General features: G+C 39.1%; 1 protein-coding gene across 2 annotated transcripts in view; it reads right to left on the bottom strand.

Annotated features, from left to right (window-relative positions):
- tmtc1 (transmembrane O-mannosyltransferase targeting cadherins 1) overlaps nt 1-17766 on the bottom strand; it is a 343046-nt gene that overhangs the window by 108065 nt on the left and 217215 nt on the right. For both annotated transcript variants that reach the window (XM_050036058.1, XM_050036057.1), the window contains exon 7: nt 3073-3262. In XM_050036058.1, coding sequence (XP_049892015.1) covers nt 3073-3262 — 190 coding nt within the window. The remainder of the gene's footprint in view (nt 1-3072; nt 3263-17766) is intronic.

The raw sequence follows: 17766 nt of genomic DNA, 5'->3' as shown, positions 1-17766 counted from the left end.
TGTGGTACAATATGTTGAAAGTATATATTAGTATCTGGCAGTATACATGTGTGATAATAATCATATGTGTATAATAACAGTAGAAGTATGACTAATGATGGCATCAGCAGCAGCAGGAGGCATCTGGCAGGACCACGGCAGCAGCACAACCACACACGTCACGCTATCCAGGCACCACTGCAATATGAGTTAATATCTTTGTTTCTTTAGGTTAATAATCTTATTAATGCACAGAGGATCAACAGAAGGCCAAGGGAGGAAAGCAGTGAGAGACACTTTGTCATTGTTATATACGTCTTGTCCATGTGTTGTTGCAGCATTTTTTTAAACACATCCTTCTTCTGCATCTGTCGTAGCATAAACGAGACATAAAATAATTGTTCATGATATAGCTAACTTTTGAGTGTACAGACTGATTATGAGCCAACAAGTTAAATTTACAAACGTTCAGGCTCAACCTTGAGTGAGGTATCTCGTTTTGCAGTCTTGTGCGGTTAGGCACACTCTGGCCTGACCTTTCTCTCTGACCCGGGTCAAGGACCACTGCAGTGCTTTACTCTTTTCACACTAAAGAGTAGTAACTGAGCTCATGCAGGGACCCCTACCCCTGTCTCAAACTCATTTCACACTTTAAGACTGTGAAACTTTAAACTAAAACTTTAACTTAACCCGAGGGGACCTCTGTCCCTATTTCTTAGTCTTCCAAACCCCATTTCCCAGTAAAGCAGTGTACGCATATATTTTAAAAATTAAATATGCAAGTCCTTCATGTCTTTTAATCAATTTACAATTAACTTTCTCTCTGGGGGATTTCTGACATCAGTCACTGCATCTCCCCAAAGTCTGGCAAGGTCACATAAAGAATTAAAGATCAAAAGATCTCCTACCTTTTTATGCAGACACAGCATGTCAACACCACCACCAGTGAAAACAATACTCTTGACCATGTTTACATGGACACTCTAGCAGCTACAAAGCCTTCTCCCACCCCCACTTTGGACAATCAGACCGTATTTCCCTGCTTCTCCTGCCAGCTGACTCCCAAATGAAAAAGGTCAAAAACTAGAATTAGCGCCCCCCAGTTGTGTACCTCCACACACCAGAATGGTTTCTCTCACATTTTACATTTCTCTTACAGTCTGTAAAAACATGGATGCTTCACACGCAGGAGATCTGTACAGTCAGCACAGTTTCAAGGTGGACACCCAAGATTAGTGTCTCCAGTTAAGTATCTGACCAAATATTTCCCCTTCTGTTCCTGAGACATGACACTGAATAATGGTCAGAAAAGTGTTTTATGCAGAACATTATGATGTCACAGTGAAGCTGACCTTTGACCTTTTGGATATAAAATGCCACCACTTCATTATTTTATCCTATCAGACATTTGTGTGAAGTTTGTCATAATTAGCATATGGATTCTTCACTTATGACCAATATGAAAAAAAATAATAAATATGTTTTGTGAGGTCTCTTTGACCTTTAACCTTTGACCACAAAATTCCAATCAGTTTATTCATCTGTCCAAGTGGAGATGTTGTGTTCACGAGAATGAGATAGACAAAGTCACAGTGACCTGGACCTTTGACCTATGACCACTAAATTCTAATCAATCTACTCAAAGTAGATGTTTTTGCCAAATATGAAGACATTCCTGAAAGGTGTTCTTTAGATATCTAATTCCTGAGAATGAGATGGACCCAAGGTCACGGTGACCTTGACCTTTGACCCCCAAACCTAATCAGTTTCTCCATGAGTCCAAGTAAACATTTTTGCCAAATCTGAAGAAATTCTCTCAAGGCATTCTTGAGATATCACGTTCACAAGAATGGGATGGACGTAACAACAACCAAACAGACAACCCAAAACATAACGTGTCTGGTCACTATTGCTGCCGTGTAGACATAACAAAAATCATTAAACATTTCCTTCATGTTTTATATTATAATACTGAGCCTTTTTGTGCACCTAACGGAGTTGACAAATTCAAATCTTCAGCTGCAAAGATGCTATTTAAGAAAAAATGTAATCCCTGGGCCGTTAGCCTTACAAGGTTTCATAGTTAAGACATTGATCTTTTATAATACATTTTTCCAGCATAATTAAAGAGTAAAAAACAAAACCCCTCAAAATAAAGTTCTGGCCCAATTATCAACCATGAGTGCCATACAATCAGCACAGTTTCAAGGTGGACAGCCAAGATAAGTGTCACCAATTCAGTATCTGACAAAATGTCTCTCCTTCTGTTCCTGAGAAATGGCATTAAATAATGGCCAGAAGTACTTTTGCATAACATTATGATGTCACAATGAAATTGACCTTTGACCTTTTGGATCCAAAATGTCATTACTGCAAAATTATTCTATCAGACATCAAGTAATGCTTGGGAATTAAACTTTGGGGACCCTGAATATCTAGTCCGAATTTCATGGCAATTTGTCCAATGGCTGTAGGGATATCTTACCCTAGACTTACCCTAGTGTGGGAGGTAAGTAGCCTAAATACATTGATGTTGATAGGTACCCCTCCTATCCCTAATGCATTCAAATCTAAAAAGATGCAACAAACGCACTATCGATGTGTCCTGAGGACACAGCCTATTATCTTTTTTAATAATGCTACATGGTGAACAGCAAATCTGGGGTTGAAATCATAGAAACAGTGGAGTCACGTGACTTTACTTATTTGAAAGTATTTGTCACGTCACAAGTCCTTGTGCTCTGCACAGATCTGACACCTACCCACCCCCCTGCCTGCTGTTATCCCCAGCTCTCTGAAGCTTGCTACAATGCAGTTTCCTAGCAATGTCGGCAGGGTGGCAATGAGGTTGCAATGCAGTGCTTAAGATTCAACTGAAAATGCTAAATTTCAGGACTTTTTAACTGCCACAGGAGCTCTTGTGATGTAACCATAGGGTTTTTATTTAAGCCATGTTACCTCTAGTCTGTTTCCAGCCCTTGTACCTCTTCCCACTGTGTAGCTGCACAATGCAATGCAGGAGGCAACTGACTACAAGGGAAACACAGTCATTTGCAGGTACTTTCCAGTGACTTACCACTCGCTTGCTCTTACCTGCTGTGAGAAGATGCAGTGCAGGCAGAGAGCAACCATCACTACGGCCAGCAGCACGGTGGCCACATTGCGCACGTCACCCAGTGACTCCACCAGGGGAATGCTGCCCACCTGCCAGTCGTAACACAGCACGATGGGGGCCAGCAGCAGCCAGGCATTGAAGGACAGCAGGTAAGAATAGGTCAAAAGCCTGAGGAGAGGGAGTAGAGAGCGATGGAGGATGTGAGGCACAAAAATGTTGACCACTTGAAAATTGATACATGTGAGTTAAGTTTTCAACAACTCATTCAGTATTGAATGCAACCAGCGACACACTGTAAGCTCCGGGCCATTACGCACACACTGTCACCACTGTGACACTACTCCTCTTATTTGTATGAGGTAGAGTGCGTAACGACTGTTCCTGCCTGCTGTCCCAACATAAGTTCACTATCTGTGAGTGTGTGTATGTACATTTGCTGTGCACATCAGCGTGCCATGAAATAGTTTCCCCAGTGACTTTTTTTTGGCCTCCCATTCCTGCTTGGCTCACATTTGGGGATTTAAACAGTGCATAATTATCTTACCTACTCTCACACAACAGCAGGTATGTTACATGAGTGGAGTCTTTTACCCTGACCCAATACCTGTATGTAAAATATTACTAAAGGTAAAAGTATGCAAGTATAATCAGGAAAATGTACTTAAAGTTTTACAAGTAAAAGTACTGTAAAAATGTCCCTGTGACTGTAGTAGTCTACTACTGTATATGATATCATCAGATTATTGACTCATGCTTTAATGTAAAAGTAGGATTTTACTGTTATAGTTGGCTGAGGTGGAGCTGATTTTGAATTATTATCTGATGATTATTTTCATTATGGGTTAATCTGATGATTATTTTCTCCATTAAGCGATTGATTGTTTGGTTTGTAAAAATTCTGGAAATAGTGAGAGATAGCGTCACCCTTACCCACAGCCCCAAGAGACACCTTCATAATGTTTGTTTTACCCAACCAACAGTTCAAACCTCAACACAAAAATTACTGAATAATAAAAAGCAAAAACAGTAGTAACTAAAGCTGTCAGATAGAGGTAGACAGTGGCACTCAGATTTGTACTTACAGTACCTGAGTAAGTGTATTTAGTTATATTCCACCACTGGGTACAGCTTATGTTATATTATCTGTATGAGTTTGTGAGTATGAGTTGACTTGTGACTCGCTTGTCCTGACCAATGACTTGACTCGGCTTCCTCAACTTACAGCAAGGACTCGACTTGCTTGATTTTCACCACAGTGACTTGGGAGTTGCTTCAGACTTGAAGGTAATGACTTTAGACTTGCACATACATGACTTACTCCCATCTCTGCTACCTCCAGCAGGATAACGTGCCTTGTCATAAAGCTCAATTCATCCTGAACTAGTTTCTTGAACATGACAATGAGTTCACTGTACTCCAATGACCTCCACAGTCACCAGATCTCAATCCAATAGAGCATCTTTGCTATGTGGCAAACGGGAGATTCGCATCATGGATGTGCAGCAACTGCGTGATGCTATCATATCCATATGGACCAAAATCTCTGAGGAATGTAGAATCTATGCCACCAAGAATTAAGGCAATTCTGAAAGCAACAGGGGGTCCTACTCATTCTGAGTAAGGTGTACCTAATACAGTGGCTCATGAGTGTATGTATAGTTGTTACATTTTTCCATGTAAGGTGCAGCCCAAAAATAGTTTGAAGGCACAGCTTGGCATCATAGTAAATGTGCTTCTTCTCTTTCTTGTTTTCAGGGGTTAGATGCAAAGATCAGTGCCACTTGATTCATTGCCATTATACATAACAAGAACAGTTATTATGTGCAATTATATAGACGTAGATACAGTAATTGTATTAAGAAAATGATCACTTTGAAAACAAACTATTAAAGTGACAATGCATATAATCATTGAGGTCTTTTGGAGTGCAGGGGGCGCTCCTGAAGACCTTCTTTGACACTGTGGTGGCATCAGCCATCTTTTACGGAGTAGTCTGCTGGGGCAGCAGCGTCTAGGCTGCAGATAGGAAGAGACTGGACAAGCTGATCAAGAAGGCCAGGGGTCCGTTTCACAAAGCAGGTTTAGTGAAAACTCAGAGTCTGTTAACCCTGAAATGAGGGAAACTCTGAGTTTTCCGTTTCAAAAAGGGAGGTAACTCAAACCAGAGAAAGAGGGGTAACTCTAGCCTGTTTCAGAGAGAGAGGTAACTTAAGCTCTCGGTCAGTTACCGTAGTAACAGACTCTATGAACCTAACCTGGTCGGGACCAGGTTTTTCTCAATGAACCTCGAGTTTCTCTCTGTCTCCGCCCTCTTTCAGAGCCACACACTCCATTTGATTTCCTCATTCATTCAGTCAGCAGGCGAGTTTTGGCGTAGCCTAGTTCTGCCGTCTGTCTTTTAAAAAAATCATTAAAAAATCAGAGTCAGTATTAGAAGTCCATTAGGCACAGTAGGTGGCGACTTTTTTCACTAACATGGCATGTCCTTTTGATAACGACCCCGTGGATGAAGGTGCAGAATTACTGTGCAGAGAATTAAATATTCGTCGGGAGATGGTTATCAGACCGTGCATAGATGTTTTAGCATTTCCACACAATTATCTTTTTGAGCTGTACCGTTTCACATCACAGTCCATCATCTAGGCCTACATACACAACCTAATCCGTCCTTACATTTGCAACATTACCAATCGTAGTCATGCTCTCACATCCCAGCAGATATTGTGTGTTGCGCTGCGTTTCTTTGCAAATGGAAGTTTTTTGTACAATGTCGAGATGTGAGATGCTGAGCACTTGAGTAAGGCAAGGGTGGTCAGAAAAGTGTGCTCGTTTTACGGGCATCTGCCTTCTTTCTGTTGGCTGATTAGATGTCTGTGTTAGTTTAAAGAGGCTTAATTATTTAACAGAACATGATATAGATGAGAAGACACTTATGTGTGTGAAAGCACCATTATGTTGGGGATAAAACAACTGCACAGTCAAACAGCCACTTAATATTTACTTTACAATGTAAAACATGATCAAAATGAGGTACCCCCATGAGATTATGCCGAGGTCTTACCTGTTTGAACAATGTTTTTATATTTTATCCTAAACTGCTGCCAAGTGCGCTTCTCCCCCGCGGGATTGCACCTAAATGAAATAAATTAATAGGCTACCATTCAAGCAGTTTTCCCCTGTAATATTATTGTGATTGCAAAGGACTACATTTAAACTTACGCATTCTCCCACGCCGTCTCCCTCTCTTTTGCAGCTGCAGCGGTGTTGCACTTCTTTTTGAAAACGTGTTCAAACTCGCAGTATGAGCGCATTAAGATTTCTAATTCTAGTGGGGTGAAAAACGCAGCCCTCCCCGTCCCCGTTGCCATGGTGACTCGTCGAATCGAAGCTCCATTGATGCTGGCTTTTTATAGTTGTGGTGCACGCGCTTAACTCCAGGTGAAAGTACTCCGAGTTGATTAAACTGATTCAAATCAGCTGTTCTGGAACCGGAAATTCAGAGTTTCCTATATCAGAGTAGATCAACTCAGAGTTCAGAATTAGACTCAGAGTTTTGGCTCTCTGGACTCAGGTGGTGGGAGAAAGGAGGATGACAGCCAAGCTGTCATCTCTGAGGACTAATGATTCCCATCCTCTGCAGGAGGAGATAAAAGCTCTGGAGAGCTCCTTCAGCGATAGACTGATTCACCCAAAGTGTGTGAAGGAACGCTATCGCAGGTCCTTCCTGTCTGCTGCTGTCAGGCTATATAACCAGCACTGCGCACAGTAGACTGCACCATGGACACTTTATTGACACTATGAACACTTCATGGACACCACAGCTGTCTGCTGTTTTGCACATACAATCATTTGCACTAGATGTGCTCCCTTTATCCACTGGTCATTTTCATTCACTGCTGCTCATTATTATCCACTTCCTATTATTTTTATTATTATTATTGTTATTTATCGCCATCTCTTGTATTTTTGTACTTATTTGCATGCCTAGTTATTTAAGTTTTTTAAGTTTAAATTTGAAATCTTTAATCTGACTCTTTCTCCTTGACTGCTGTAACACTGGAATTTCTCAATTATGGGATCAATAAAGGTGTATCTTATCTTATCTTACCTTATCTTATCCTATCTTATCTTATGATTGTTAGAATTACTGACAGCAGATGGATGCAGGGCTGCTGGGATTTCCCAAGACTCTTTCACAACAGTGTTGTGGCAGTGAAATGAATTGCCAAACATATTTCCAAAAACAAATGAGAAATGGCTTATGTCCAGTGTTCAGAAAATTTACAACTGGAACATCTTTTGCAACCCATTGACATGCTTAAAGACAGTTACTCTGCCTATTTCGTCAGCCCTCTCTGTGAATGTGGTCTGATTGAACTGACTGAAAACAAGGATTTTCCTGAGAGACTAAGCCTGACTGAGTATCAAAGACTGGGGATCTGCCAGGAGTTGTTGCTGCAACTTCAGGAACTCCACTTCTTACATAGACCTGAAGCCTGAAAATATCGTGTTAAGTGAAAGAAACTTAATGGATGAACCACCCCTTAGTATGCATTTTGATGCATACATTTTGATAATATTATGTCGTAAATTTGTGGATGTTATTTAAACTGGTGAATGATTAAGGAACATTTCTACTTTTCTACATATATCAAGTATAAACTCTATATAACAGACTTTAGAGCAAGCAGAAAACAGATCATGCAAAAACCACATGATTTCCTCAAATGGCTGGATCTTTTTCTTGGCCCAGTTGTGAGGAAAATACAAATACAAGAAGGAATCAGATTCCACAGTAATCTTAGCTTGAAAATGTTGATTTAAATAGACATGATGATGGTATTTTGGTCCATGACCACTAAGAGTTTGGGTTTCTCAAAAGTTATAATGTAGATGATGCCTTGTTAAAAAAAATATCAATATTGGCCTGCATGTCAATATTCAGAGCTACTCAATTAGTTTTTGGGTCAAAGACGAATAAGGATTTGAAAATTGAAAATAAATCAAATTGGCTAAAAATGCCAATTTAGGCACTTTCTATCTTTATTAGAGTGTTCTGTATACAACTCAACAAAAAGAATTCATTTTAAAAATGCAATTAACATTTTTCAGTCAATCATATGGATAATCCCATGGAAAATGTCCTTCCTGGGTAACGGGAATGGAATTGAAAATTAATTAAAATGTCTACCATTGTTGGCATATAAAAGTTTATAGATAACTATAGTTAGAGCTCAACAAACAATTACTGCTCAGAAAACAACATTTTCATCACAATTAATGTAATATATTTGGATATTTATACTGAAATGGGTTCATTAGTTGCTGTTGATCACACAATGTTCCATGCCAAAAAGAGAAAAAAGATGGAAAATGTCTTAAAATGTTTTATAGTAAAGGTAAAAGGGTTGTTATTGTATCCTCAACTCAAGAAACATGATTGAGTAATATAACATGAAAATCTGGGTTAAATTACTTGACTGTGTCATTGTTACCCGGAATGACATGCTGTTACCCGGAATGACATACTGCAAGATTTCAAAGTAATTATCATTAAAGGCTGTCTCAGGAACATCATTTTTTCAACAAACATACATAATACAAAGAGACTGACAGCTGTTAAAGATCTGAAAAGATGTTTTTTAATCTTTCATTTCATGCAACAATGTAACTCATTTACCAAATAATGCAATGATGTTCCTGGGTCAAATTGACCCAGTGGATATTTAACCATCTGAAAGTAGTTTAAAACTAGAAAAGCACTCAGAGAGTGCAGACCTCTGCCAAGTAGGTGATATTCACTCCCCCTCTGCATCAGATTTTGCAGCCTGCATCACAATTAGGTTTCTTTGTATCACTATGATCATTTGGTTATATATGCCTTCACCATGGAGACACTGTGGTGTATTTACTTCGTTTTTATTTTGTACCAACACAGAATATAATCTTTTTTTCTATTTTTCACAGTCTTTTTTCCAACACAGAACATTAATTTCAACTTTAGAATTTAACAATATTTAGCAAGTAGAACGAGACGTGCTTTCCAGCCACCAGATGGCGCTATTTCCACCGTCTTAATTGCTGCTGAGGCTGTCAGACCATAGACTTTATTTATTATTTTATCCACTTTGCTTCAACCGATCACCACCAAAATTTTATCATCTGTTCCTTGTCCCATTATCCACCTTTCCTGGAAATTTCGTCAAAATCCGTTTTTAACTTTTTCCAAACAAACAAACAAACAAACAGACAAACGAACAAACAGACAAACAGAACAACGCCGGCGGAAACATAACCTCCTTGGCGGAGGTAAATATATTTTTCTCTATAAACATTATCGTTAGCTCAATTGACATTAATGTAATCATTATTTAATGTAATCAAGTGTTTCACCCCTTACAGATCATGGTTTACTTATGAGAATTCACTCGTTTTCATTAAAAAATAACTTTCAAACTGATTTCTTTTAGTACACTGGCAAAAATGAGGCATTCAATATTATATTTGGTCATTTTTTGATATGAATGTTTCTCTTGGAGTTGATGGTCTGAAAATTCATCATCATGATCAGAGTTGATCTCAAGATCATCTTCATTTTCAGACAATTCCTCCTCAACTTCACTATCCTGATCAAGGATGTTCCAGAGCCTCCTGGGCTGTCATTCTCTTCTCTTGTGTCTCGATTTGCAAGAAATGTGATATTTTTACCCTTCCTCCATTATCACTGTTGTATCAGTAGTCATTTTCATTTACATGTTCATTACACTAATCAAGTCCAGCAGAAACAGTTTCATGCTCCAAAACTTAATAAAAACATATTTTCTGTGTTCTTAAACATTGAAATGGGTCAATTTGACCCACAACATAACAGGAGGGTTAACTAAAACATTTAAGCCTTTTGCAATGTGTGTAAACCTATTTTGATATTTTTTTTCCTTTTTACTGATCTGCCTTCACTAAATCACAATACCTTGCTCTCTTTTCCTCAAGATACTCAGCCCTAGCTTGTGGATCAGCATTCTTCCTAGCCCTGTATAGTCTCTGCCTCTCTTTATCAGACAGTGGCACCTGGAAGAACAAAACTGACCCTGAAACATCAAAAACTGTACTAAAACCGTATTAAAAACATAAATATTAGATTATAGCATTATTATTGGTTCATTTTTGGACTATAACTTCACAAAAATCTATGATAATGGCCTGTGTTCATTGAATCAGATAAATTCAAGATAAATAACAGAAAATGCCATAAAAGTTTAAAAAAAAAATACATAATATTGTTATTAATATAATATAACAATATCAAGTCAATGCCTAAAAAGCTACAGATACTAATACAAATCTGCAATGATAAACATGTCCACTCTGGATAACAGAGGACATGTCCTGGGTAACAGAAGATCTTTGTTATCCAGGGAGGACATATCGTTATCCAGGAAGGACAAAAAAACAATTTTCACTTTATAATCAGGCTTTAACTAGGCCTACTGTGGAAAACTATAACTTATACTTCAACGCATCAGTGTCATATTTCACATGAAATAGGTAGTTTTTAAATATATAAACATCATAAATGTTTTATTAGCGTTATCCAGAAAGACACATGATTTGAGGACATATCGCACCAGTGACCGAAAAGGTCAAAATATCAACATTTTAAGAGAGACTTTTTGACCTTGTAATGTGTTTTGGGGGTCCTTCAGAATCTTCTGGCTGATACAACAGTCTGTCACATGACTATCCAAATCCAAATATGGTAATATATAGCCACTATAGTCTGTTACCCAGGAAGGACATTATGGAAATCCAAATATGGAGACAAAAGTATTTCTTGCGTTAAAATGTAAATAAGCTTAGCATTGTTACTATATTTGCACATGTCACTGCAAACATTAACACAATTATGCCCCAGTAGATAATTAATCCTTTTATTAAGATTTCTGACTTTTTTTTGCATATTTTTATACTTAGATTTTAGCGGGGACATTACCCAGGAAGGACAATTTGGTACTTTTGAGCTCAATAGCTCCTTAAATTTTCATTTCTTATAGTGAATACTCATATGAGTAAGTAAAGAGGGGAGAGTTGAGTAACATAATGTAGTGTTTTGAAATATTTATATATTTTTAACATTATAAATATGCTTTGGACACCAGAATTAACATGCCACGTCTTTGACCCTTTTATTGTTACAATAATTATTATGATTCATTCTGTACAGCCTGGCTAGTTAATTGCCAACAGTTTACTGCAAAGAGCTGTCTTTGTGAATGTTAGTGGACATTAATCTATCACACTTTAGGTAGTGAGGTGCTTGGTGCATGGCATCCTGACTGATAAGCAGCATCCCTACCAAACCACAACACCTACTCTAATGATCCAGTTGTGCTATCTCAAAATGTCGCAACAAGCAACTTTACTCTTCAATGTGAAGAAAGACGGATGGGCCAAGAAGTTTGTTGATGAAGCAGAATTTGTGGCCTGGAGTTGGGCCTGGTGGCTCCCGACCTCGTCCTCAACTTTCAGATTGTACTTACTTTCTTTTCTATTAAGTACCTTAAACTCAAGTAGTCTATCGCCAAGGAATCACTGGAGACACGTTGAATCAAGTGCAACTGAGTTTAATGTGCTAGCAGGCAACAACACATACAACTCAATGAGTCAAGCTCCGGAGCAGGACTGAGGTTTCACTTTCTGTGCGCTCTCTTTTATGCTGGTGAAGATTCTGTCAAATCTCCACCTTTTTTTCTTTAATCCTACCCACCTGAGCCTGAACATAATGGTGTCACGGTTTTTCCCTTTTCCGCCGAAGCCAGTTCTAACCGTGTAATCTTTTCTGAGCAGCCTGGGAACGATTCATATCTCCAGGTAGGGCTGGGCGGTATGACAAAATTTTCATATCACGGTTTTAAGAAAAAATCATGTCGGTTTCACGGTATTTCACGGTATTTTGCTCAGGTTTGGCCAACTTGACATGCTGCTGTGTTGTGCTATGGCCTATTCAAGTGCCGGAATTTGTTATTTACCTGACAACGCCTGAACACAACACATGCTCCGCTCCATTCATCTGGGCTCCACTGACTGCATATGGAAGCGACACGTAGAGAAGCCAGCGGGGTTGTTTACCGTTTGCCGAGCCGAGAGGCTGCATGTAGGCTGCATGAAATGTTAAAGCATTTTCCACCTAAGTTATTACATATATTTGAGTTATCTACAAGTTTACTGTACTGTTTGTTATCTACTCGCTTTCAAATGTCCGCCACGGACATTTACACAGTGTCACGGATAAACATGGGTAAATGCATGAAAAAAAATCATTAGCCTACATATCACCTCTGATAATGGTTTATTCATTTAAAAACACATTGTGCTCGTTTAGCACACTATTTCATGTAGTTTTTATCTGCTGAAGGGTCGCGTAGGGGAGCGTAGCGCGACAAAAATAGAAGAGCCGCGTAAAATAGAGAGTTGTTGCGCGACAGACGGGGGTTGTAGCGCCGCTCCCGTTGCTGGTGCAGCCGCTGTAATTGATTAACCGAGGGGGCGAGCTGCTACGGGACTCGCGCTGCAGACGTGTCGCGCCGCTGACGTGCCCGGTGGAGCCTGGCCGTAACTGTCTCGGACTCGGGACGGGTCGTCTTCGGTCAGGAAAATGCGGTCCGAGCCGTGCTCTAGTGTGCTTACCTGTGTGTGTGCGCTTTGTCTGTGTGTGTGTGCGTGCGCGCATCGGGGCGAAACTCCGCCGTGCGCAATACAGAGGGCAGAGGAGAATTGTAAACGGCGGTGCGCCGCTGCTAGTTGCATATAGGGGAAACACTGCTCTTTTTGGTATGAGCTCTTCTGGGTCATCCTGTACAGTTACTTTGCTTTCAGGACTCTCTCCAGCAGCCATTCTCGCCTCTAAAATTTCTATGCTCTCACTCTCACCCGCTCAAGCGTGCCTGTGGTATGCAGCGGTGAAATGGGTCCCCGCTGAAACACTTTCCTGCCGCGCACGTTCCGGACGTTGTTTGGGCTATTCACCGGTATTGCGGTATATGAAAAATTCATATCATAACGAAAATAAATAGCGGTTTTCGGTACAAACCAGTATACCGCCCAGCCCTATCTCCAGGCCATATTAGGCCGGGCTGGAATTTCCCAAACCTTTCCCACCATTATGTTCGAGTCCAGTCTCACGCTATTTTTTAAAAATAATGCACATTGAATCCTAGGTACTTTCCATTACAGTCTTACATGCTATACATAGACAGATGAGTGTGTGTGTGTGTGTGTGTGTATGTGTGTGTGTGTGTGTGTGTGTGCGCGTAATATGTGGATACATGAAATAGTAAACCAATATGTGACTGGGTGTACGTGAGCAGAGTACACTGCCTCGACAGGATTTTTAAAGGTCAATCTGAGGACAAAGCATAAGATCAAACGAGTACATTACACTACATTAACAGGGTTCATACACATTTTAACCAACAAATTTCCATGACTTTTCCATGACTTTCCCATGACTTGGTAGCAAGTTTCCATGACAATACATGACCTCTTGACTTTCCCATGACTTGGTAGCAAGTTTCCATGACAATACATGACCTCTAAAACATCGATGTATGAATGAAATATAGGAATAAAACTATGTAAACAAATTATCACAGTGGAAATGTCAAAAAATAGATCTAATGACAATTCTGGTTTTATACAAAATAAATATTTGTTTAAACTAACACTGATACCAGTTTACATAAGGTAAGGTATATGTTATTGTGTTCTGGAATAATTTCACGAGGCATACATGTTTCGGAGGTAACAGGGTCTGAAAAATGAATAAGCAAATGAAGGTACCCAATAATACTTTAATAATAAAACATAAGGAGGAAACGTTTTAAAGCAGCTCATCATGGAGGCGAAAACAAAACAACCTTTACACAGTTTCCTGCTCTATATGATCAGTAATATGTCAGCTCTGTGATGGAATAAATACTTTGTACTCTGCTTAAGAAAAAAGGGAGTCGAGGGACATTCCTGCATCTTTCTGCTTCTTCCGATAAAGTGCAAAACGCTTAAAGGGGAACAAAGCTGCACAAAAGGCTCCGTCTATTTACAGGTTTGGACAGAAGCAGAGATAATTTCCTACGATCCAGTTAAAGTCTAAAAGGAGAACGTTTCTGACCTCTGGATTTCAGAGGCGTGTTGCAACGAGAGCAGGATTTTATGGAAGAGTGTTAGGCCACTGTAAAAAAAAATTTTTTTTTGAGCTCTGACTTTTTTTTAACAAACTTTACATTAAAGTGAAAGCTTCACATCAACGTGCAGTGTTCAACTTCCCATCCGGTGGATTTGCATCCATCTCTGAATGCGTTGTGCAGTATGTGCAAACCGCACGAGCCGATGTTGACAAGCATGTTCACGCATCAGTCTCCACTTGCTTCTGGAGTATTTCGAACACTTTACAGTTTACGTTCGGCCCGTCCATAGAGATTTGGACCAGATTTCGAGTTCCGATCTCCGAAAGCAAGTTGTTCAGTGTCTCAACAATGTCTGCAGCTGTTGCATGACCCAGAAACTCCGAGCCGATGTACGTCGTTTTCACCTCGGGCCCGTCCCACACTCTCACATGCATGTCTACCTGTTTAGACTGCAAGTAGTGATTCAGGCTTTCGTCAAATAACATGACATATCTTTGCTTTGACACTCGACTTAAAGTGAGTCCTTTAAAGTAGGGCGCCAGTCCAAATGTACACAGATATGTGCATTTGCGCTCGCCACAAGCAAATTTCGTTGCTATTTGGCTATCTGGAAACATAGCCTGGAAAAACTGGCTTATGTCTTCACATGACTTGTATGAAAAGTGAGCATTAGCTACCTTAAGCGCCCATAAAACTTCTGACGTTAGCACTTAATTTCTGGTGACAACATTTGAGAGAGTCCCTTGTTTCAATGAGGAGGTGGCAGTACTGCTGCTGCAAACAGCCGGTGTCACAGTGGCCGTCTGGGGGGTTGTCTGTGGTCGGAAAAAGCTCGTGATGGCGCTAGCTTCGCGGGCAGTCACAGCACCGTGGTGCTTTGCTCCTTTAGCATGGCTAGTCAGTGCTGCCTCCCCCATATTAGAGATATCAAATGTCTTATTGCATACGACACATTTAGCCTTGCCTTTGTCCTCCGTCTTCTCCAGCCATGATTTATACTTCTCTGAGTGCAGCCAAACGTTGTTGAATGAGCACCTTCCTGGCATCTTTGAGAGCTAAACTGTTGAAGCATGTTGTCACTCGATCCGATCTGCACCTTGCTAAGTTACGCCGCGCACGTCATGCGTGACCTGACGAAAACAGAGGCTGGTCAGATCAATGCGCAAGACTTTTCGATATGAAATATTTATTGATCAATTTTAAAAATCAACCTTACAGACTGTTATTACTAAATGTTATCATTAAGTGAGAAAAAATCCATGACTTTTCCAAAACTTTTGGGGTGAACTTATGTTTCCAAAACTTTTCCAGGCCTGGAAAATTACATTTTCAAATTCCATGACTTTTCCAGGTTTTTTCAAAACGTACAAACCCTGCATTAAAGCATAAGATCAAACGAGTACATTTCACTACATTGTAAAGACTAACACTTCATCTTGTTAATGTTAATATAATATTTTATGGATTGTAAAACTGTTATTGTTAAATCCCACTCTTATATATTCACAGGTTTCAGTCAGTCGGATTGCACTGGAACCACAAATCACTCTGGCAATGAGAATAGAAATACAGTAAGTACTGAAAGAAGTATTTTACGGCTGGAAAGATGGTCTTGTTTAAAAAAATAAGCTTTCTATGCTGTAAAGAGACAAAAATACTTAGTGACACTTTATATTAAGGTACTGTAATAAGCGTTAATTAATGCTTAATAAGCACAAATTAACAGTTAATGAGCATAACTGACAGTTATTATTGCTTATAGGAGCATTATAAGCACTTAATAGAAACTTTGGTAACAGTTTATAAACCTATACTAAATATTAATAAGATGTCTATTTACATTAATTATAATTTATAAGGGTTAATTATAGAATAATAACCACATTTATTACTGGTTTATAAGACTGGTTTATTAACATAATTAAAGACCTAATGAGTGTTAATAATAGTATGCAACACATTTATTATTGGCTTTTAAAATATTATGGGGTACTAGAACATCCTTAAGAGTTTATAGACAATTTTCAATATTAACAAGATGTTTTTTAACATTAATGAGACAATAAGAAGTTAATATAAATACCATATTAGATTAGATTAGATTAGTTTATTTGTCCTATTAGGAAAATTTTCTTCACGCTTCCATACATCTTGAGTGCCAACCCGACATATACACATACCCCACAGATACAACATACATTTGCCACACACACATGGATTCTCAAACACATAAAATACAGTATAACACAGACACATTTACACATTTACACGTCACTGCCGTTTTAGAGTTTTGTTTAGTTCTGTGATGGTCTTGGGGACAAAGCTGTTGTTGAATCTTACGGTTAATAAATGCTTAATTATGCACTTACTAATAGTAAATAATGATCCTTTGCAGCTACTGGATCTAAAGTGGGAACAGTGTCGTATAACGGTTAATAAATTATTAATGTGCACTTATTAACAGCTCATAATGCGTCTTTGTAGCTACTGGATCTAAAGTGGGAACAGTGTCTTGCTGACATTCATAAACTATTATGCACTCACTGAAGTTAATAATTCTATTAATTATGCACCTATTGCAACATCCAGAAATCAATCATTATTTCAACATTAAAGAATTCTGATGCGTTCTTTTCACTCTAGTATGTTATTATTTTCTTTAGCAAAGGGGTTTTTTTGGGGAGTTTTTCCTTATCCGCTGCGAGGGTCATAAGGACAGAGGGATGTCGTATGCTGTAAAGCCCTGTGAGGCAAATTGTGATTTGTGATATTGGGCTTTATAAATAAAATTGATTGAAAATTGATTGATCATGGGAATCTCATTTCCTCAAAATGGCATACTAAGACAAACATGAGTTATTTGAACTTAAAAAATTTGAGAAGACTGATTCAGAGTTAGCTGCTTTATTCACTCGTGATGAGAATTCAGCCTACCAATGGTGGTGAAAACACAACATAAGGACAAATTTCCTTTTCATACTGATTTTTAATGCAACCACTATTGTCAAAACAGGAAAAAAGGATTGCAAACCCTAATAGTTGAGTTCTAAAGAAAATGACAGATCTGAGTTCATTTGGCTTTTTCAAAAGTTTTGCTACTTAGATTGACTGTTCGGGAATACAGTGTTCCACAAAGCTCCCTGTAACCCATCAGTTTTCTGAAAGTGAGTGACAAAAGTCTCAACATTGGCCAGACCAAAGGTGGCCAGGTCAGTGTTGCCTTCAGGCCAGTTGCTTAGGTCAAACATGATAGCAAGACACCCTCATCAGGGTTGCCAAACCGCGTGGTGAGGTTGTCACAGAAGCCATTGATTAGTTTATCTTTCACTTTGTGGAAGTCATCATCATCCAATTGTTTCCTGTTGAGTTCATTATTAGACTCCATTGGCTTCAGTCAGGGTGTACATGAACCCACTCACTGTTTTAACCATACCCTCGATCTAGTTCTGATGTATGGAATTGAAATTGATAACCTAAAAGTCTTTCCACAGA

The sequence above is a fragment of the Epinephelus moara genome, chromosome 23 (genome assembly GCF_006386435.1).
Source record: "Epinephelus moara isolate mb chromosome 23, YSFRI_EMoa_1.0, whole genome shotgun sequence".
NCBI classification, from domain to species: Eukaryota; Metazoa; Chordata; class Actinopteri; order Perciformes; family Serranidae; genus Epinephelus; species Epinephelus moara.
This window is presented reverse-complemented; position numbering and strand designations above follow the sequence as displayed.